Here is a 24,391-nt window from a genome sequence, read left to right on the forward strand (position 1 = left end):
CATAAACTGAGAGTCAAGTGATCAAGCCGTTAATATTTATTTAAAATGAATGTTTATTCCATTTTTATTGTTCAATAACTGAATCAAATTGAGTAGCTTATGCAGAAATACAAGTCATTAGTGGCATTTTACCTTCTCAGTTTGTAGAACCCAGAATCAATGACTGATATTATGAACTACTGGACACTGATGATAGTTTTTGTCCACTCTGAAAATCGAACAAAGATCACCGCCAAGTCACACTAGCAACTATGCAACAATATCTAGGTGAAATTTTCTACATGCCTACCTATTTAGTCTTTGGGTTCAATTACAACAATAAAAATATCATTCGATAGAACTCACTCAGCACTAAGAAGGTCTTGATATACATGACAACGATCACTACTCAGTAATAGATCAATTGTAGATTCAACTCAGTCATATATGAGGTCAGTAATGATTCGAAAGGCTCAGTGGTTACGTCTGTGACTGTGAAACTGGGTGACAGAATGTAACGTGCTTCGGAGCATCAGTTCCCTCTATATTACAGATAAGCCTTGCTGACAAGTGCCATGAAACCGGGGTGTCTCACCAAATACACCCAAACCCCTGACATATTTCCAAGAATTTCAAGTTTAAACAAGTCAAATCAAGCAAAAACGTTCATCACAAACTGTAATCTATGATTATTGATGATTAGTACCTCTATACTGGTAAGTGGTTAATTCTCTGTAAAATCTTATCTAAAAAGTACTTTAAATAAATGACAAAAGTTAAACGTGATCTAGGGCAATACATTTAACGGCAATTTTTTAAAAGCAAACATTTTGCATATGTTCATTAGTTTAGCTTATATGAAGAAGATTAACAAATATTTTGTGCAAATTGACCGCATAATACTTATTACGAAAAATTTTTAAACACAACTTCTTAAGGTGTAGGAATAAAAACCGGAAATCTAATAGAGAATTACATCATGTAATAAACTTGGTTGTAACTACGGAATATCATTAACATATCATTTGGGTCTTTGTATTTAAAACAAAATAACGATTCAGACATAATACAGAATGAATTGAAATTCAAAAAGTCAACTGTTTCAAAGTTGTCATTTAATGAGTGATTACCGCATATTGGAATGTAATTTTGACTAGAGATTGTATTTCAAGCATCTACGGCTTTCTGCTATGGACATGTCAGTATAGTGAAATCTAAAATATCAGACGGGAAACACAAGTATCGAGAAAGCTGGGGTCCGAGATGAAACCTCTAGTGAAAATTACACTGTAATATACAGTAGTGAACAGAAAATGAACAAACGTGCTGGATGCAGTATATTAATTGAATAGTGAAAACGTTGCAGATAAACTCAGACTAAATAACATGATGTCATTTGTGGGATTTGTGGAGACTGTAGTATTTTCACAGTTGAATTCACACCGTTGGATGCCGGCTCAGTAGTCTAGAGATTAAGAGTTCGCTCATGAAACCGAAGATCCCGTGTTCGAGACCCACATGCGAGGACGTGAATGTGCGCTGTTGGGGAGTCCCATACTAGGACGAGAAGGTCATCCAAAGTTTCCAGGTTTTCATTGGTGGTTTAACTTAGATCGACTAGTGAATTCAACCGAAAAACATGATACGTATTCAGAATCAATACAAATTTGGATAGTGAAGCAATCGTCTAGTAGTATAAAAGTTTGACCCCTAATTAGTACACCATATGTTTGAATTCTGCACCCCGTTCCTTGGTTTGAACAGCTGTATAGTTTCATTAGAATTTATACAACTATATTGTACTTCATAACCTAGTAGACAGACATTAACAGAGCTGATAAAATATGCCAAAAAGAAATGTTTCCTCTTAAAAAACAAATTTTTGCATAGCATATTTCTGATTCAACTAAAATACAACACGATGAACTTATTCGTGAATTTACTTAATGATTCTTATAATTTCGTTTAAGTGGACATAGGTTACATGAAAACATCAAAATTAGTTTACTTTTTTTTCTCTGTTGACTATCAGCTAAATATTCTTCGTGTTTACTCATGTTCTCATTTAAATGATAATAGGTATTAGTCCTTCAGAGAATAAAACTATTTGTTAATAAGCCTTACTAACACTAAGAATAATAAAGAATTCGATGTTATTTCAAAGCATGCACAAACATGTTATTGATAGTTTTAAAAGTACAATATAATGTTATTGTTTATTTAGTATTTTCTTTCTCCTAAGAAAAAATATATATTCCTATCAAATAATCACATAAATCTATGTCTTACTATGCTTATTTTTCAATCAGATATTATTTATTTCAATAGTTAAAATCATGAGTCAATCGAAGCTAGACCACCATGGAAAATCTGTAAGCACTGAACCGCCGTTTCGTTCTAGTATGGGACTATTCAGCAGTGAGCATCCACGATCCCCCCCGCGAGATTTGAACCTAGGACCTATCAGTCTCATAACATAATGTAAATTTTGAAAATCATCATTTCAAATATTTGTTAGCTTGTCTCAAATGAACTTTTAAAGTTTCTTTTCTTCTCATAATAATGGAATGAAACGAAACATAAAAGTATATGACCTCTCTATCCATTTGTTAGATTATTTTTGTCCTAAAAATATGACTAATGCCCTGGTACGGCCGAGAGTGAGGAGAGATAACCACCTGCTTCGGTTTGAGCACCCGGGCAGTATCACAGCCCACACACAAATGATGAACTCTCTATGTCTATGGAAATTACTTTTCTCGCTTCGAAAAACAATCAATTGATTCAAATTATTATCATTACAATTATTGTCATTATTAATACTATTATTATTATTACTATTATTATTATTATTTTCCACATTATTCACCCTCTTTTATACTTGTACAGCGGCTCGTCCTTGGTGGAAATTCGACTGTATCTAAACGTTCTCGTGTCACTGTCCGGTTGAAAATTGTATGTTACCACCGAATATGAGTACTGAAGCAGTTTTTCTGAAACCACGTGCGCCATTCAAACTGGCTGCCTTCAACGTTCGCACACTTATGCAGGTTGGACAACAGATAGGGCTGGCTATGTCTTTGGAAAGTCTTCATATCGATGTCTGCTGTCTATCCGAGACCCGTATTCAAGACTCTGGCGAAGTACTACAAATCCGCTCTCCATCTGTCACTTCAAAAAGCTTGTTTTACGTGCGCTTATCCGGGGACCCTGTGGCATCTTCGTCTGGTCTTGCTGGCGTTGGTGTCGCACTAACCGCTAGAGCTGAGGCAGCACTAGTCGATTGGATCCCCATTAACAGTCGGTTATGTGCTGTTAGATTAGAAAGTTCCATCAAAGTGAGAAGAAATCGGCGTGGACTCAGATTGATCACATCGCGATCAGCTACCGCTGGCGTGGTTGTGTACAAGACTGCCGCTCCTTTTGGAGTACCTATCTGGACTTTGACCATGCCTTGGTCTGCGCCAATCTTGCCTTACTTTTCAGTGGACAACGAAGTGACCGCCATCAACGGATTGATATTAGCAAGCTGGTTGCAGCTTCTGTTGCAAGTAAGTATCGAACCGAGCTAGCCTCTAGACTATGAAATTACTATAATATCTATAAAAACACCTTTCTGATAATATTTTAATTATTGAAGATCATACAAATGTGTGACGTAATGCCGTATGCTTCTATTCTCACATTCATTCCTTTTTTTTCAAACGATATTTATTATATATTTCGTACCATCATAAATAGTATCAATATTTCGACTCCACTGTTATAGTTCTCGCTAATTTCATCTCGTTGTGCCGAAAGTGAAGTGAAATACAGTAACCTGGGAGTATGAATATTTTTGACAGACTGTAGATTGATGTCATGAATGGATCAATGTTAGATCATCATTGAAGACCTGGACGCAGTGGACGGCTGTTTTATCCTAGTATGGGACTTTCTCATCAGTGCGCACCCACGATCTCGCGCGCGGGACTCGAACCCAGGACCTTCTGTCTCACGCGAGAAATTACTTTGTTTATTACTGATCTGCAGGCTCATACGAGTAAAGTAAAACTCAAGTGCTTTTTGATACATAAATAACTAGTTATTATCTTTCATACGATATCCCGTCCAATTTATAGTCAGTGACCAAGGCATGTTAACAACCTAGAGGAACTCCATGCTTTCTCAGTGATATTACTTTTTGTCACCACTCAGTGCCATATTCATACGTGTATTTATCACGTTCAGTATTGACAATGCACACTGGATTGATACAATATTAGAAACCAGACATAATGGCGATGACGCTATTTCAATAATCAACTAGTCCATACAAATACGTCTACAAGAAAACCAAATGTAACACATAAAAATCCAGTTTCGACGTTTTTAAGTGAAGCGTTGACTGACAATGGTTCAGTCAGCTTACAGATAATATTATTGAGTTATGAAAGGCATGAAATATGTGTCTACGAGTACCGCAAAGTGTGGCTCAAAGCCATGTATGGAAATTTATACTTAATAAGTGAATTACATCACTTATCAAACACAGGTTTGTATATTCAGCTTCCGGCCACAATGATTGTTTGAGGTTAAATTGCTAATCGGTTGACCGAATCAAAGTAGGTGGAGCGGAGTTTGAATTCAAAACTCAGTGATTAAAGGTTATGTGGTATAACTATTGGGCCACTGTTCCATCAGATGATTTTTAAAGTGATTTATTTTCATTACTGAGTAAAGTCAATGGAATAGTCAGTCAATAAAAAAAAGAAGGCAAGAGATTCTTAATCAACAAACCTGAATAACTATCTTTTCCGAAATTATACAATTAAAATATCATTTTAATATTGACTTCAGTTTAGTTGTAACGTTTTTCACGCTAAATGATCAAACTTCAGATCATTTGACCATGAATTGATCTATAAAAGTAGAAATCGTGCAATACTTACTAATAACAGTCTCGGAAAGGTAAAAGATATGAACAAAAATAAATAAAAGCTACAACTCAACAGCCAGTCAGTCAATCAGTCGTATCAACCGTAGAACGTGGCACATAGGTGCATTGTTTCACGTTGCCACACCATATTAGCACAGTGAAATGCCAGAGTAGTAGTATAAGTAGTAACAGTGTCAACAATCAATTGGAAATCCAACCATCACAATTAAAGTACAAATATTATTTGAGGCAATCAAAATATTAGAAAATCGAGGTCAAATCATTAAATCATAACTTTTAGTTAGTTAAACTATAATTTATAAGAATAACAGCTAATAGTACATCTTATATATGCATCTCATAACTTACTAAATGTGGTATGAAATAAACTCATATCATATTACATGATAATGGAGTTGTACTTGAATGAATATTATGGTAGAATTAACTAGATAAGGATAAATCATATATCATAATTTTTCCGTATAGAATTGTCGAGATCAATGAGTTTAGATTGATATCATGAACGGATCAATGTTATGCCACCACTGAAAACCTGGAAGGCCATTTTGTCCTAGTATGGGACTCCTCAGCAGTGCGCATCCACGATCCCACAAGTGGGACTGGAACTCAGAACCTTCGGCCTCACGCGCGGACGCTTAACCTATAGACCACTGAGCAGGTATTCAACGAAGTTAATGTTTACTTCAACCAATCCAATTCATCATTTTTCCATTTAATAAAAGAATGAAGATAAGTGATCGAAGCATTCATTTTTACAACATATACGTATACTAGTGTATAAATATTAGATGATATCATAAATTAGGAAACAACATGAAACACTGTAGTTATTATAAATATCTATTGATTACTAAAGAATCTGGTGTACTGTGTTGATTCCAGTATGTGTTCGTCTGTTTAGTATGTTCACTATGAGTTTTCATTTATATTAAACTACAGTGGATCTGATAAATTAATTATCATTTCTTAAGGCAAACAAGAACTGAAGTCAAATCATGAAATTACTACTAGAAGGTGTATAATAATTAGTTATAAAATGATCAAGAATGATCAATTGAAACCACATTACTTACTAATTAGTGGTCAGTCAGTTCTGCAAGAAATGACTCTACTTGAATAGCTCGATGGTGGAGCCTTTGACTTGAGATAACAAGTATACCTTGCTGAAAAGTTGCAACTGTCATACAACTTAGAGCGTGGACTTTCTAATGATTGCTATCAACGATCTAACATAAAATGATCAAACATCTATGATTTATAGAGAAATAAATAGGCGATTTCTGTGTATAACAGTTTGAGCACTTGAAACGAGAGATACTAGGTTCGAGTCTCGGTAGGAACACTAACACTTGGATCCAGGTACAACCAGCCAACAAATCTTAAACAGAATGAAACATGCGTTTTGAATTTGACTGCTTGTCACAAATCAAAACATCAATTAACACAATCCGATATCAGCTCCGCCTGTAGCTCTTCTAGAGTTACTGCCGGTCCCTAGCCCGGATAAAGGAGGGTTGGGCATAGGGTTGGCGAGCCCATCCCGTAGAAAACTAACTCGCTAAAAAAACGCTTACCAGGAAAAATAATCCAAACCATTTGAACTCTGCCCTGGGAGTTAGGTCTTCATTTAGAAGAACTATGACGCCTCATGGTGAAAACCGAGTTCCTTCGGAAGCCACGAGGCCGATGCCCCTTCTAACAACCAGAGCAACAATTTTTATAGGTACATGAGACGTACGGACAATGTGGGAAACCTGGAAGACCAGTCAAATAGCAACGGAAATGAGGAGATACAACTTGGCAGTACTGGGAATCAGCGAAACCCACTGGACCCAAGCTGGACAGAAAAGGCTAGCTACGGGAGAGATGCTGCTATACTCCGATCACGAAGAGGACAATGCTCCACACACTCAGGGAGTCGCTCTTATGCTATCCAAAGTAGCACGAAATTCACTTGTAGGATGGGAATCTCACGGATCCAGAATCATCAAAGCATCATTCAAAACAAAGAAGGAGGGAATCTTAATGAATATTATCCAATGTTATGCACCCACCAATGATAGCAACGACGACATTAAAGATCAATTCTATGAGAGGCTGCAATCAATCATAGAGAAAATGCCCAAGAAAGGACCTCACCATCCCGATGAGAGATCTAAATGCCAAAGTCGGAATAGACAACACTGGATATGAAGATATCATGGGACGACATGGACTGGGTGAGAGAAACGAAAATGCAGAAAGGTCTGCAAATCTGTGTGCATTCAACAAATCGGTCACAGAGAACCAAATAGATCATATTTGCATCAACAAAAAATTCCGAAGGACAATGGAAGATGTGAGAACCAGGAGAGGAGCTGACATAGCTTTAGATCACCACCTAGTTGTGGCCAATTTAAAACTGAAGCTAAAGAAGAACTGGACAAGTGGACAAACAACATTACAAAGGTTCGATACAGCCTTCCTTCGAGATACTGACAAACTCAATGAATTCAAGATAGCTCTCAACAACAGGTTCCAAGTCTTACAGGATTTACTGAAGGAAGAAGAAACTACCATGGAGGACAACTGGAAAGGCATCAAAGAAACATTGACTTCAACGTGTCAAGAGGTTCTGGGCCTAAAGGAGCATCATCATAAGGAATGGGACTCTATAGAAATACTGGACAAGATCAAAGAAAGGAAGAACAAGAAAACAGCAATTAACAACAACCGAACACTAGCAAAGAAAGTCCAAGCACAAGCTGAGTACATTGAAGCAAACAAGCAAGTGAAGAAGAGCATTAAAGCCGAAAAGAATACGTGGAAGAACTAGCAACGAAGGCACAAAAAGCTGCAAGAGAAGGAAATATGAAACAGCTTTACGATACAACGAAGAAACTATCAGGGAAATACAGTAAACCAGAGAGGCCGATCAAAGACAAAGAAGGCAAGCCAATCACCGAAATTCAACAACAGCGGAACAGATGGGTAGAATACTTCGAGGAACTCCTGAATAGGCCGGCTCCAATGAATCCACCGGACATCGAAGCAGTACACATAGATCTTCCTACAGATGTCAACCCACCAACGACGGAAGAAATTAGAATGGCCGTCAGACAAATCAAGAACGGGAAAGCAGCAGGACCCGACAACATACCAGCTGAAGCACTGAAATCAGACATTGAAGTAACCACAAGCATGCTTTACCCTCTATTCAAAAAGATTTGGGAGGAGGAACAAGTGCCGATGGACTGGAAAGAAGGACACCTCGTCAAGATTCCAGAGAAAGGAGATCTGAGCAAATGTGAAAACTACAGAGGTACTACACTACTGTCAGTACCGGGGAAAGTCTTCAACAGAGTGTTGCTAAACCGGATGAAAGACGCAGTAGACGCTCCACTTCGAGGTCAACCAGCTGGATTCCGTAAGGATCAGTCGTGCACAGACCAAATTGCAACACTACGGATCATCGTCGAACAGTCAGTTGAGTGAAACTCAACACTTTACATCAACTTCATTGATTATGAAAAGGCATTTGACAGTGTGGATAGGAGAACGTTATGTAAACTTCTTCGACATTACGGAGTTCCTGAGAAGAGTGTCAACGTTATCTGGAACTCATACGACGGACTACAGTGCAAAGTAGTGCATGGAGGACAGCAGACAGAAGCATTCCAAGTAAGGATCGGAGTCAGACAGGGCTGTCTACTCTCCCCCTTCCACTTTCTTCTCGTGGTCGACTGGATTATGAAGACCTCGACATCTGAGGAAAAACACGAAATACAATGGATAGCACAAAATCAATTAGACGATTTCGACTTCACAGGTAACCTAGCCTTCCTATCCCACACACACGAACAAATACGGATGAAGACAACTAATGTAGCAGCAGTCTCTGCGTCAGTAGGCCTCAACATACACAAACGAAACACCAAGATCCTCAAATACAACACGGAGAACACCAACCCAATCACTCTTAATGACGAAACTCTGGGAGATGTGGAATCCTTCACATACCTGGGAAGCATCATCGATGAACAAGGAGGATCAGATGCAGATGTAAAGCCGAGGAGTGGCAAAGCAAGAGCGGCATTCCTACAGCTGAAGAACATATGGAACTCAAAACAACTCTCAACCAATATCAAAATGAGAATCTTCAATACGAACGTCAAGAAAGTCAGTTCTACTGTACGGAGCTGAAACAAGGAGAACTACGACAACCACCATCAAGAAGGTACAAGTATTTATAAAGTTGTCTACGCACGATACTCAACATCCATTGGCTGGATACCATCAGCAACAGTTTACTGTGGGAGAGAACAAACCAGCTTCCAGCTGAAGAAACAAGGGAAAAACGATGGGAATGGATAGGACACACATTGTGGAAATCATCAAACTGCATCACGAGGCAAGTACTGACTTGGAATCCTGAAGGGAAACGGAAAAGAGGAAGACCAAAGAACACATTACGTCGGGAAATAGAAGCAGATATGAAAAGGATAAATAGGAGCTGGAAAGGATTGCTCAGGACAGGGTTGGATGGAGAATGTTGGTGAGTGGCCTATACTCCTTCACGAGTAACAGGCATAAGTAAGTAAGTAAGTAAAATCCGATATTGTGATTCACACAAAAACAAGAAAGTCGACTAAATATGATTTGAGAACCTTCAAAGCATAGAAGGTATAACATATGAATGAGTATATAGTTTAGAATTATGATTCGTTTGGTCAACACCTCTTTAACTATCGTTTATCCATTTTGCCGTAGTTACTTAAAACAAATCACTATCGAAGTTTCTTTAAACTATAAATAACAAGTTTGACTATTGACTCTTTACTGATAGGGTTCTCATTCTTTTGTATTTTTATTATTGATGTAGTTAAATCTAGAAATATCACATGAACTATAAATATTTTCAGTTGATTGTCATTTAGAATTGACCTATAAAAATTATTAAGACCAAATAAAAATTGATGAGGAAAAAGAGGATGGTTATCTAGAGCATGAGGTTAAATAATTTGAATGACGCGATAAGAAGAATCTCGTTACTTGGATCCCATATGCATTTACACTTTAAAATTGAATAGCATCAATCCATTAAGCAGTCGTCAACGAAGGACCCGATATGCATGTGCATTAGTTCCAGTTACCACAATTCAGATCACATAAACAAGAATTTAATAAGATGAGAAGCATAGGATGGAAAATATTGAAAACAACGAGAATTTGAACATGAAGAATACAGTCCTGAAGGAAGGACGAAAAATGTTATGACACTCAATTCCAGGCTAGAATGTTTGACATTTGCGTCACGGTGATCAATAACGTACCAGGTCACTTGATATTTTAAGCCTACGATTGAGTATTACATAGATCTCACTCAATAAATTTGCACATATTGATATGGCTAAAAGACAGTTAGTGACATGTTACATATTCATCAGCCAACACTGCATCTTGGGGTCTGTCATGGTTACATATGCGTAGCAAATGCCTTAGCCACTACAATCGATGTAGATATTTAACACAGTTGAGATCACCAACTGATCGTAACTAGACCACCGTTGAAAACCTTGGAGCACTAGACGGCCGTTTCGTCTTGATACGAGACATCTCATGAATGAGCATACACAACCTATACTCAAACTCAGGACATTCGGTCTCGCACGCGAACGCCTAACCCCTAGACCACTGATCCCGCCATCGAACGGGGCTAATATCTAATTCCCATCAAGATATAACTCGCGGAGTCCTGGCGAGAATCCGTGACCATGGGAGTTCAATCAATGTCGGGTGAGACGGTTATCCACTACAGGAATGGACAAATGGTTGTGCAAGATAACAACTGATTGAAATTAGATATTAATAATGTTTGATGCCGACTTAGTAGTCTAAAGGTTAAGTGTTCGCGCCCAACACCGAGGGTCCAAGGTTAGGTTCACGCGCAGGATGGTGGATGGACACTACTGAGGAGTCCTATGCTAGGACGAGACGGCCGTCTGATGCTTCCAGGTCTTCAATGGCGATCCAGCTAAGATCAGTTCATGATTTCGCCTGTTAAAATATTACACTCTTTGCAAATCTCCCGTATTAAAGATATGTAGCCTGATAAATGAACCTGCTTTTTTCCCCTTAGTTTCTTGTTATAGAAAGTAAATCAGCTATTGAATATGTATAACTATATCTCCCCATGTTAATGCAGTTCACAAATGATTAAATTTGGAAATAAATTTCACATTTTAATGTTTTACTCATAATTTACACCATGAATTGAAATCAGTTTTTGAAGATTATTGCAAATCACAATGAACTAGGTAATTTATTTCATTCAAATCTGAAATTATTCGGAAGTACACACTACAGATGTATTCCCAGATGATGTTAGCCAATTGTTTATAATGTGAAAATTACAGCCAGATGAAAAAAGCATCTCAACAACAACAAAAATCGTTTAATTTAATAAACAAATATTTTACTGAAGTATATTTAGTTAGATAATTAGTTGTTTAGTCTAAATAATAAATCACTTTCAATAACGTCATCAACTAAAAACATAATGATAATGATGCACGTACATTTCACGTGATATTTGATGTAAATAAGTAATGCTTGTCAAAGTAGGAAATGAAAGATAAATTTAAATGTCTAGGAATTTAATTACTAAATGAATTTTCAAACACTGTCAACTACTTACATGATCTCAATAGTTGAAATCATGAGTCAATTGAAGCTGGACCATCATGGAAATGGTTTGGATTATTTTTTTTCTGCTTAGCGTTTTTTTTGGCTAATTAGTTATCTACGGGATGGGGTCGCTAATCCCATGCCCAACCCTCCTCCTTTACCTCGGCTTGGGATCGGCAGTAACTCTAGAAGAGCTACAGGCAGGACAAACCAGCTCCCAGCTGAGGAAGAAATTAGGAAAAGACGATGGAAATAAATAGGACACACATTATGGAAATCATCAAACTGCATCACGAGGCAAGTACTGACTTGGAATCCTGAAGGGAAACGGAAAAGAGGAAGGCCAAAGAATAAATTACGTTGGGAAATAGAAGCAGATATGAAAAGGATAAATAGGAGCTGGAAAGGATCGCCCAGGACAGGGTTGGGTGGCGAATGCTGGTGAGCGGCCTGTGCTCCTTCACGAGGAGTAACAGGCATAAGTAAGCATCATGGAAAACCCGGAAGTACTGGACGGTCATTTCGTCCTATTGTCCTATTTACATTATATTAAACGTCAACTTCGTTAAGTCAATGCAAATGTTCATAACGGACATGTCTATTTGATTTTTATCATTTTGTGATGAAGTGTTGAAAATTTATTTCGATCTTTTTTAGCACATCCCCCAAAATCTATTTAAGTTATTTAGTTATCCCATGAAATATCTTAAATTGAAGCAACTAATAATGATTACCATTGGGAAAAAATTTTTTTTCTTCCCGAAAATTTCATCGATTAAAATCAAATAATTATTACATTCAAGTCCAATAATCTAGTATTAGGTTCTTCAGAGAAATAATCATAAACAAAATTACTAAGGGCCAAAAATAATTTTGTACTAAACACTTTGTCTATTCATGTTCAATTATTGATTTTAATAGTTGGATATCTCACAAATATAATTTCTTTTCCAAGGTTTTCAAGACTTAAACCTCGCCTATTAATTAGAAACTTAACATAAATTCTCATAATATAATAATCGATTACTGACAGTTCAATATAAAAGTGAGATTTCGTTATGATATAAAAACGTGGTTAGCTGATGATTAAACTACTAGATCTTCGTTTATTGGGCCACAGGTTTGAACCCCTGGACAAAAATTAACATTAGCTTAGACAACTGAGTTGTATCATTAATTCTAGCACAAGATGAAACTGAAATTTGAGTACGCAAAACACACACTTGGTTACACTACTAATAAATGTCTTGATTTTGATTACAAGACAATAGGAGGATTGTTGTGATGGAAGATATTTTCTTTATTTATCAAACTATTAACCACATGACGAAAAAATGTGTTTTATTGCAATTCAAACATGAAAGTTCTGAAGTGACGACAAAGCAATAGTCCGTGATAAAAACAGACGCTCATAATCAACGATTACTCATGTGTTGTATGTCGTTTTCAAATATCAACAAGTTATTACTACAATTTTCTCTGGAACATTTTACTAGATAGCTCATTATACATATATTAACTTTTGCTACCAAACGGTAGTAGGATTAGGAATTCATGTAATTCCCTGTAACTATAGACGCATGTAGAGCATGATTTCAGGGAGAATTAAGACAACATATCCATTACAAATATCAATACTGAAACAGATTTACTCGTAAAAACAAACGTACCTTTGATCCACTATCCAATCTTAATAGCACTGAATTACGTCTTCCGTTTGAACGTGTATTCATTTTTATCTCGTGTATTTAATACGTAATTCAATTTGCTTATAATAAAATAAACATTCCTGTCATTGTATATCGGACACTATAAAATGTCTACAAATTATTTATATTAATTATTGTTAGTATTCATACAGATTGATGTTCAGAGAAGAATTTTGGAAATTTCAAAGAATAACTCAATTATTTTTATTATTATCCATTAGACCTTTATGACAAAATCAATAATCTTTGTTATAAGTACATCTGCGTATATATTTAAGTAAACAGTAACTAGAATACTTGGACTAGAGTACAAACGCAACAAAACAAATGATCGGATTGGGGAAAATTAGCAATGGAGTCTAAGATCAAGGCAATGGCCTGACCTTGAAATTTTATCCAATCTCAGATCAAACTACAAGTTCTAGATACTGATTGGGTAATTTAATGATTAACAATTTTAAATTGAATAACTTTTATCATTTGCGTGGGAGTTAGTTGGCCTTCAATTAAATATGATAAACCATAAGAGATTTAGGTATGATTTTGGTATCTTGGCCAAACATTCCCTCCCTCTACTACTAGCAGTAAACTTATGAAAAGGTAAAGAACATTGCAACTTCGCATGATTACAATAAATTTCATGGTAAAATATATGCGCTACTTCATCAAATCAAGCTCTGATTATATTATATTTACCAATAGAATATATTGCTTGGTACCTTAGTATTTTCCTTTCTATATCTACTAAATAATTTTAAATGGATAGGAAGATCAATACTGTCCAAAATTTAGTTATTTAAATAGTATCTTAAAGATTATTGATTTTTGGTTTGTGTCAAACTGAATAAATAGGAAACTCAAACCGGTGTATGAAATTTGTAGAGATTGTTCAATATAGTTGATCGGTTACTGAACAGTGACCATTGTCACATTTGTTTAGTCGCTCAGTGATGATCGAGTTCTATCAATCAAGATGCTAAATTCATACTAGCATGAACTATGTTGAAATGTTAACAGATTAGGTGTAGTAGACAGAAGACCCTAATCTGTATAGGTTTCATGATAGGCTGAACTCGTTAGTCAACAAGGTTTGCCTGGAGTCTTGAGGGTACTGGTGCTCCTTGTCTGACTCGAGCTCGCTCACCCAGCTTCACACTCTGATGTTTGTCACATATCACGGACTAAATCTAAGTGGACAATCATTGAAAAGCCAGAATGAACTGGATATCGGTTTTGTTGCAGTGTAGAACTTCTTTGCAGTGCCCACCAACGAGCCCATCAGGGATCAAGCCCAGAACCTTAAAAACGTTTGCTATGTTTAAAATGAAATATGATATAATTGGTATCATAATGCTCAGAATAATGTTGCGTTCATTTAAGATACGAAGTAATCATTGTATCAGTGAATAAATTTAAAACCGATGGATAAAATTCTGACCTTATATGATTTGTTTTCCATGTTGGCTTACTTGATGATTTTAAGCTTTATAGCAAGGCAAGCCACAACTTGAAAACTTCAAGGCAAAAGGGAATAAGGTAGATCAAAATACATATAGCTACGAGAACTGAAGACAGACATCACGACCACGAATGAAATCTGGCAACAACTGGAAAGGTGAACTCAAAACAGAGTTGTTTGGATATCTCTGGTCTGTGGACTTTGTTTCAGGTGTGGTGATAGGCCTAAGTAAGCCAGTAGGTTACCTGATGGTTGAACAGAAAGCACAAGAAACTTTGTATGGGACACTAATTTCTCATACAACTAAGAATTCAAGATACTCCTCTAATATCACGAAAACTTGTATCACTTCATATTTGCTAATATTATTATTTCGTAAGACTAAAGATCACACAGTTGAATGTTTATCCATTTTTAAAGGAATCTTTGTTCAAAGATAGCTATTATCTCCACCACTGTCACTCTCAGGTATTTGATGATCAGAAAATACTGATATACCAAGCTGTCTCAAGATATCTTGAACAACTTGCGAACATTAATTTACAGAAGTCATCTACATCATACACATTTAACCTGATTCTTCATAGAAAAGGATCTACGAGATTCGGATCATTCAACCTTCAGTACAGTGTACTGCAATATAAAACAATTAACTGTATCTAATAACGGTATTTTTTAGATATTACTCATGAATGAGGACTAGTTATTCACACTGATTACTCTATTAGACGATCAACCAATGTTTGTCTATCGTACACATAAATATTATTTACATTCGTTGAATATTTTATAAATAAAAGTGTACAAAAGATATTTCAAACTATATATGAACTTTGTAAAGATGTTTGACAGTGAATAGACAACTAATTACTTTAGTAAGTTCTGATCGTTAACATTGTAGTTTCAAAGAAAGGCTAGCATAAACAATTTAGTATCAGACATTATGTGCCTCCTTCATTAATTTTAGGGAACACAGACTAGCTGAAGTTAGGCGATCAAGCACTGACGCCACTTATACATGCTTCCCATCTATCAAATTTCACACTAGTTATCTCAATATCTCGTAATTAATACACTGCTCTATCTGAACCAATATTGTGTTTTTACTGACTGTTTACAAAATATCAACTGTTATCTACTGGGAACTTTGTATCAACATTGTAAAAAACTTATCTTAGCCAAACTTCTGTATTGAAGTGCATAGTCGGAACAACTGTTTGTTTCATTTGTGGGTGTGCCGAGCATTGTTGAACAATGAATGGATAATGTGTAAGCCAACTTATTGATTAAATTAAGAATAATTAGACGATAGGAATGTTAGCTTTCGTTACAAGATAAAATTTGAAATCTATTAGCAACCAACAAAATTTCATTTATTGATGCAACTCTATTCTGAATAGTGCTCCTGCAAGGATAAACGTAGGTTGACATCTGTCTGGTTGCGATTTAAAACTCTCATGCGAAAAGCTTAGATTCGACTCTTTATGGAAGTAGGGAGAAACTAAGTTTGATCTTTTTCCTCTTCAAAATAAAAAAAATAAATGTTTTTGTGCACCGGTGCAGTTCAGTATACAGAAACACCTAGTTATAACATTCATAACTCTATATCGAGAATAAAAATGTCACATAGTGAATTTTCTCTCTTACGGATTTACTGTGCAAGGAGATTTTCGAAATTCTTGATTAGTTTACCGTCAAATAAAATCACAAGCATAATTTGTTCGGTACGTCGATGGCTACCTCACTCCTAAAAGTGTTTTAAGGTACTCACGTCTGTGAATATACCCCATTACACTAGTGAAATCATATCAACACTATTTGTTTGATTTTTTTAAACTGAGTATACTTAATAAACCTAACTTCTTGCATATATTTTGCATATACACTGGCTCTGGTTACTTTAATTAGTTTGACTAATAGCCATCTAAATTAGTAAATCATAAATCAACCTAGCACATATATAATGGCAAACTTACCACAGTAAGCTTTGCTTTGATTATTCTGTGCTCTCTGTTTCCGTTCTTCCTATAGCTGTAGGTAATTCCGACTACTTTGTAATAACACTGATATGACTTTGCGATACACTATTCATACTTCAACAGAATATCTCAGTCCATTAGAATAACTTCTGCCTCAAATAATCCATCGAATACATGTCCTTTTAAAATAATTTATAAACCACATCTGTTTGGGACTAGTCAGCTGGATGTACCTGCATCCCAGAGTTGATGTTTACTCCGTGTCTCGAACCCAGCATCGATCGCTTCAAACGCCACTCAGCTATTGAGTACAGATAGCCACAAGTTTGTGTAATGAGGTTGTTTGAAACTTCCGATTGATGTTTAAGACTGTAATAAGAGACTGATCAATTGCAGTCCTAAATACTAACGGGAAGATTGTATATCTGACGTCCCGTGACTTAATGTGAGCCACTTATTCAAAGCAAATGGATAATACTATTTAGATTTGTGTTAATTTGAGTTTGTTATTTATTCACTCTGAAGAAGCGGTTTATATTGAGTCACGAAACTTAAGAAATACGATTTTTCCGCTCATTGGGTTATAGCGAAAAATATATTTATTGTTAACCTTTTACCCAATTTATATGAAACTGTCACGTCCAACCTTGCCAGGGTATGTTTAGTATAATCACGATTTTTTTTTGAAGAAATATTGAGAGAGGGTTTAAGTTTTCATGTGACTAAAGCATCAACAACGTCATGTTTTATCTGCGTTATCTAAATTTATCAAGTGACTATTTTAAAACTGGTTTCATTGACTGAAATGGTTTGAAACATATTTTTAAGTGATTCTCATTTCCATTTAGTGAGCATTGTATGGTAGTAACAATTATCCAAACAAAGTACAGTGAGAAAAAAAACGAAACTCTATTCTCGAGTGAATAGCACTAACATCTTGTTTTAATCAAGCAAGAAAGCTTGAAAAATACCTATTTTACTCTGCTATGATGGTTCAGTAACATGCCCTACTTTCTTTTCATGCCATCGCTTGGTTTAAGTTACTATGGTGCTTTGATGGGTTAGACGACATTTATTCAAATGCTGTCTAGTGGGCTTGTTGTTTCATCAAGCCTTTATAATTTGATAATTTTGAAATGACTGTAGTAATACAAATACCTTGGCTGTAACGTTGATTAATACATGTCAGAACCTCTGACCTCAAACTTGGATTTTGGATAACTAAGACAAACTGGTAATTGAAAAACATTAGAATTTACCTAAACTAAAATTTGGACATTTTCGTACAAAAATATTTGAAAATCCTAGTGAAAGGTGGTTGTTCAAACAAAAATACCTAATTTTTAGCTTGTTCTTTTCATGTCAGAATCTCATATCAGAAATGATTTGTATTTAAGTTGATAACAAGTTCAAAGCAAAGTTTGATTTACAATTGAACTTGTGCATAACTCAGAAATTAGACAATGTCAAACAGTTTTACTGTATAAACAGCTAAGTAGTGAAATAAGATCACTGAATGATTATTTCTATTATTTAGGAGCATAAGAACAATAAACATGTTTATGTTTCTTAATTGTTAGGTAAGCAATATAAACGTATCCAGTGGAGGAGTTCCATACTAGGACGAAACGGCCATTCAGTGCTTCCAGGTTTTCCATGGTGGCCTAGCTTCAACTGACTCATGATTTCAATCTGTGAAAGTATTCAGTATTTGTTAACTTATGACATCACAGGCAGAAACAAAAGGGAGAGAGACAATCTAAAGTTATATTGATCAAAATGCAGTAGATCCATTCTCTGTAAATGTAATTTTACCAGCAAAATACTTACTAGAAAAAAAAGTACCGTACAACTAAATATTTCTTTTGCAAATAAACTACTTACTAACACTCATAGGAAACTTTATTACAATTTCTCCCCCTTTTCCCAAAGTTAACCAATTCATTTGTAATCACTGAATACCGTTTTCGAATCTTTCACTTTAAATACTCTTACCAATGATGCACACAAAATATTGAGGATAAAATATGCAGATACCAGTTTGTATTATGTTCTCATAACTATTTATTTTATTTATTTAAACACAAACATTGGTACAAGATGGAACCAAATAGATATGTGCTACATAAATCATTCGATTTGTGTGAGGGCTGAGATACTACCCGGGTGCCCAAACCGAAACAGGTGGTTTTCTTAGGAGCCTTCGACCTAAATGTTTAACTCACAAGGCAGTGGAGCAACGTCAAGAGATACAGTCCTATGGTGGCCGGTGACCAACAATAGGTTCATACACCATTTGTTTCTTCAGAATACTGGAGCCCATGTGCACCATTAGTTTGGAATGAGGGTTTTCCAAACAAAAATAGTTAACTTGTTGAAATATCTAGATGGCAGGAACAGGTAGCTCAGATGCTCAAGCAGGTCGCCTATCAATGGGAAGGTATTTATGGAAGAATATAGTGATTCATAATTGGACGATAATGAGCGAAGGATCCTGAACCATTGTAAACGATTATATGCAATAACATTCAAAGGCTGTAGGTATTGATCTCAGTTATATATAAATTGTTATATGTATAAGTTATATATAAAAGTTGATTGATAGTTAGATAGATAATTTGGAACAAGTGACAGACTATTACTATATAATATAACTTAAAATGAAAGTTAAAACTAGTGAGTGACATTGAACAGAATATTATCCAAGTTGTATTTCCTTATAACACCTACTAAGGTTTACTTACAGATCATAATCTGATCAATTTGATTATTGTTCACATTTACATTGAATCACTATTACAGTTTTCACACAAAATATGTATAGGAAAACTTATAAACCATGTTACGTACGTATTATTAGATATGTAGTTATGATAATCTTCATTCTTTCATTGAATGATCTTAATGTATTAACATTCTATTTGAATAAAACTCAGAAATTATGCGATCAAAATACTATTCATATAAAGATTTTCATCAAATTTCATTCCATTTCAAGTTTGGTCAGGTGGAGGAAAACATGGTTACAAATCATTATCACAGAAACATTGGAAACCAATACCCAAGTGTTTGTGTGTGTGTGTGTGTGAATTGAATTTTCGTTTGAACAATGGAAGACGATTTTTTTTCATTTTTGCCCTGATAATATGGGGTAATGAACAGTAAATGTGTATCAATTTATGTGCAGACAGAAAAAAGCGAATAATTTTCACGGCTGTCTTATAAGATAGACTACATAAATTGTTTACAAGAGTAATAAAATGACTAATTTCAGTTTGTAAAACGGCCTTTTTTCATTAAGACATTAGATTCTTATAAATGGTGAATTGTGAATATGATTTATCATCGTAACAAGAAAGAACTTAGATGACTAAGGATGGAAGTGAGAACCAATGGTTTACAAATCACTGAATTCAATGGCCATCGTTTTTTTTAACTCTATCATCACTTCTTTCTGGTGAATTGGCGCCACCTGTCTTAAACGAAATATAATTTTGCTAGCTTTATCCCCTTAACTTGTGAACATATTTGATTCTGAGTTATCAAAATTGTTGTCGATCAATCATATCGATTTTTTTTCCAGATTAAACTAAATCAAGCAAGTTTTCCTGAAGAAAGATTATCAATTATGACAAGCTTTTAGAAACATGAAGATAGAAAACAACATGTAATCTTGTGAACTCTAGCCAACTCGTATAAATAATGATTACTGTAAAGATAAATTTATTGTTGCAATATATCAAAAGTTTCTAAGAATTTTATGTGATTATTGTGCGTTTACTTTAGGATAAAGCTATTATTATTATTATTATTACTAATAAGAAATATATTTTTCAATGGTTGAAATCATGAATCAGCTGAAGCTAGACCACTATGGAAAACCTGGAAGCACTGGACGGAAGTTTCGTCCCATTATGGGACTCATCAGCAGTGCGCATTCACGATCCCGCCTCACAAGATTCGAACCCATGATCTATCAGTCTCGCACGTGAGCGCTTAACGACTTATCCACAAAACCCCTTCTCAAATATATTTTTGTTTTATCCAAATGATTAATATCAGAAAGGGCTTTTGTGAATATTATAGTAATTTTAGTAGTTGAGATCATGAATCAATTGAAGCTAGACCACCATGGAAAACCTGGAAGCACTGAACGCTCGTTTCGTTCTTTGTAGGGCTCTTCAGAAGTGCGCATCCACGACCTCGCCTCACGAAATTCGAACCCAAATGAGTAGGTAAATTATATTACTGACGTTTATGAGTTAATGTAAAATATATTTATTATTAACTCTCTACACAATGCTCAATTTGAAATTAACAAATCCAACCTTGGTATTAATACGCATTATTATTATTATTAAGAATTTTCAAACAGCTGATCGTTCACAGGACAATCAGCTGTTTTTTTTCTCATGTATGTATTATTTTTTTCGGTCAATACTATTTTTTCAAAGAACTAAAATGATACACTATTCTGCTTAATTAAATAAATATTATATAATTTGATAAAAAGAAATGAGTAAAATGTATCACTACTGTATTGGTTGATTACTATTATGAATGTATGAGTGTATACTTTTAGATCTTGGTCTAACTTTTCAAACTAGTGTTCTGTATAACCTTACGACGTTTAAAGTTCCAAACGATAATATTCTTTTGAATTTGATAGTATGGAACCAAAAGCGACAGATGATCACTACACCACATCATACTATTAGTCGATTCTAATGAAGCAATTATACAGTATATTGTCATTATAGAACAATTTACTAATACATAATATCATAGTCAACTCAGTAGTCTGAAGGCAATGAGTTCAAGTGAAAATCCTAGGTTTAATCACTAAAATGGTTATAAATAAGTTATAATGAGGATATCTATATTTGGACCAAATTGTGTTCCGGTGTTAACTGATTTTCAATAGTTGTTTAATGAAATTCAATACATAATGTAAACTATATTTTCAAACCTCATCTTCATGAAACTATCTCAACTGATATGATCAAAACTGTTAAACTCATAATTTGAATAAGTAAATTTTAAAAAAGAATTCAGATTAATTACCAAAGGAAACTTTATTTTCGACAATATCAGTTACTCAAGCTGTAAGAAGAATGGTAAGAATGAAGAATGGAAGAATGATAATTTGCATGTGTCGCTTTTGTACACAAACTTCAAGTTTGGAAAGATGGATTGCTAGCACTTTTGTAACGTATAAGTTACTGATATGCGGTCCTTTTGAACCACATTTTCAAACTGTATAGATAATTTTAAAAGATTCGTCGAGTGGAGGGGCATGCAACCGGAGTTCACAAGATGTTCTAATATCGAACTGTTGATTGATTTACATTTGCCTTTCCAAAGCGACGAAGGATGATGTTCGGAGTAGAGTTTTGAAAGCTCTCTCCTTGCTCGGCTTACGTAGCCTGCCTCACAAGAGGAAATAAATTTATAAATACACATTTATCTGATCCAATGCGACAGCTCATCCTTGACACAGCCATGAACGATGGAGAAGTTTGAAAAGACAATGAGAAGCTAGGTAGTATAAAATGTCTTCCCCAAGGGCTTTGTAAGATAACTCTTCGACATTTCCTCATCAGTATTCCCCTTGAACTAAATGTTTATGAAAAGATTTTTGTAGGAACTGTATGAAGTCTCATAGATTGTAATTTATGTTTCATCTTTCACTCAACAAACCTGGAGTAACATCCGTTTTTGAAGTATATCTGTCAGAGATTTGTTAGTTTTTTATTAACCATATCTTCCGAGTGTATCTATCTAGCCCTTGATGATAAAGTTGGAATTATTTTTCGCTAGTTGCTTATACTGTCCATTCCAAGTTGGTTTTCGGTATACAGATCTTTACAATGTACCATCTTGTCATCTGTTTAATACGACATTCAGAAAGTGGAATTTTAAACCTGATTCTGATTCCAATATAAATTTTATGGACTGATAGTAACCATTCAGGTTGTCAATGAGGTCACTGTTTTCTTAAGTTAAAGTTATCGGAAACATTAACACTAGATATATACAGTTAAATATATTTGAATAAGAGAATGCAAATGTACTGTGTAATTTAAACAACGTTATTTTTATCATCTAAAGAAATGATTTTTTTGTTATTTGACATCGCAGAAATATGCATCATTTTCAACTTTTCTACTACTAACAAGTACCCGTAATCAGCAGAAATTTTTTACCTCAAATGTCATCAGATCGAAACCAAGTTACATCAGTTAAGAAATATTTTTAAGGTCAGAAACTCAGGCAATTTATTTTTAAACAGAAACGTTTTCGTCGGCTACTTAGTGAAAATATTTCTTGTAACTGATAGGAAATTTTCAAATGTCTTATAATTTCCGTCATATCAATCTATTTAAACTTACCAAATATTACAGGATAGATAAATTAAAGGTACCAGTAGAATCCACTATATGCGTTTCATACTGTTTAAAACTTATCATCTGTATGTATCTCCATCTCAGTTTTAATGTTCTTGGTGCTACTTAAACTTTCTATCTTTTATTTCAAACATCCCAGCTTGAGCATAAACAACGGGATACACGTACATCCACCTGACGAGTCCCACATTAGACGAAATGTACCTCCTGAATCCCACTACTAGGATCAAACCCATTTATTATAAACAGAACCAGCTGAAAACGGTATATTCGAGACAGGAAGCGTATATGCCGACAAAAGCTGGTCGACATTCAGTCAAAACTATCGATAATAGGATGATGCGAATTATCTCTAGTAATGATCTATGCTTGATTGGTAAAACAACTCCCTATTAAATGAAAAAAAGTCACTCAGTCATTATTTTTTGCTTAGAATTTATACATATGTAGACTGAATTAATATAATGAATGTAAAGGCGAAATGTTAGCTGCATAAACAACGACTGAAGTTAAATAACCTAGATGAAGTTTTGTTTTCTGAACTGGATGGTTATTATGAAAGCTCCATGACCAAACCATATAGCTCAAAAAACAAAACATCACCAAAATCATTCATCTGAGCTGTAAATCTTCTCCACCATCTCGAAATAATATAGATCACAATTACATTTAAATAATGTTGATGGTGTTAAGTTCTCTGAATGGAGATAATGTAACGAACATTATTTGATTATCATTCCTCATAACATCATCAGTGTTTAGTTCAAAATAGAATTGATCATTTTAAAATGTGGAATAGATAGATCTTACAAATCCGATTCAGTTCAACATTAAACAGATTTCGCTCTAGTGTAGAAAGCTCATACAAGTATAAAATAGATAGTAATACTTCATTCCATTTTCACTGATATCTGTCATAGCTAAACACATGTTTTAATAGTAAAATATTATTATATTTATAATATTCAAATGAGTGGAAATTTGAATTTTTTTAACGTTTCGTCACTTAGTGTAAGTCACTTCTTCAAAATAAACAAATAAATAACTAAATTAATTTAACACATTTGTTCTTAATAATCATTAAAGATAAATGAATTTTTTACTGTTCTGTAATCCTGTCAATATTTCAGATTGATTCATAAACTATTTCATACAGTACATGTATTCTTTCCTTATGTATTTATAAATGAAGGTTGAAGAGAATTGGTAAAGTTCATTTATTACTAATTTAAATAACATTTAAACTAACA

The 24,391-nt window shown here is 34.7% G+C and overlaps 1 protein-coding gene across 1 annotated transcript in view; it reads right to left on the minus strand.

The window, feature by feature from the left end:
• Positions 1–13,787, minus strand: part of MS3_00007405 (uncharacterized protein) — a 47,592-nt gene extending 33,805 nt beyond the window's left edge. Inside the window, exon 1 of the mRNA XM_051215673.1 lies at positions 13,258–13,787. Coding sequence (XP_051066203.1) covers positions 13,258–13,320 — 63 coding nt within the window. The 5' untranslated portion in view covers positions 13,321–13,787. The remainder of the gene's footprint in view (positions 1–13,257) is intronic.
• Positions 13,788–24,391: the final 10,604 nt, after the last annotated feature.

This window comes from Schistosoma haematobium, chromosome 4, assembly GCF_000699445.3.
Source record: "Schistosoma haematobium chromosome 4, whole genome shotgun sequence".
Lineage (NCBI taxonomy): Eukaryota > Metazoa > Platyhelminthes > Trematoda > Strigeidida > Schistosomatidae > Schistosoma > Schistosoma haematobium.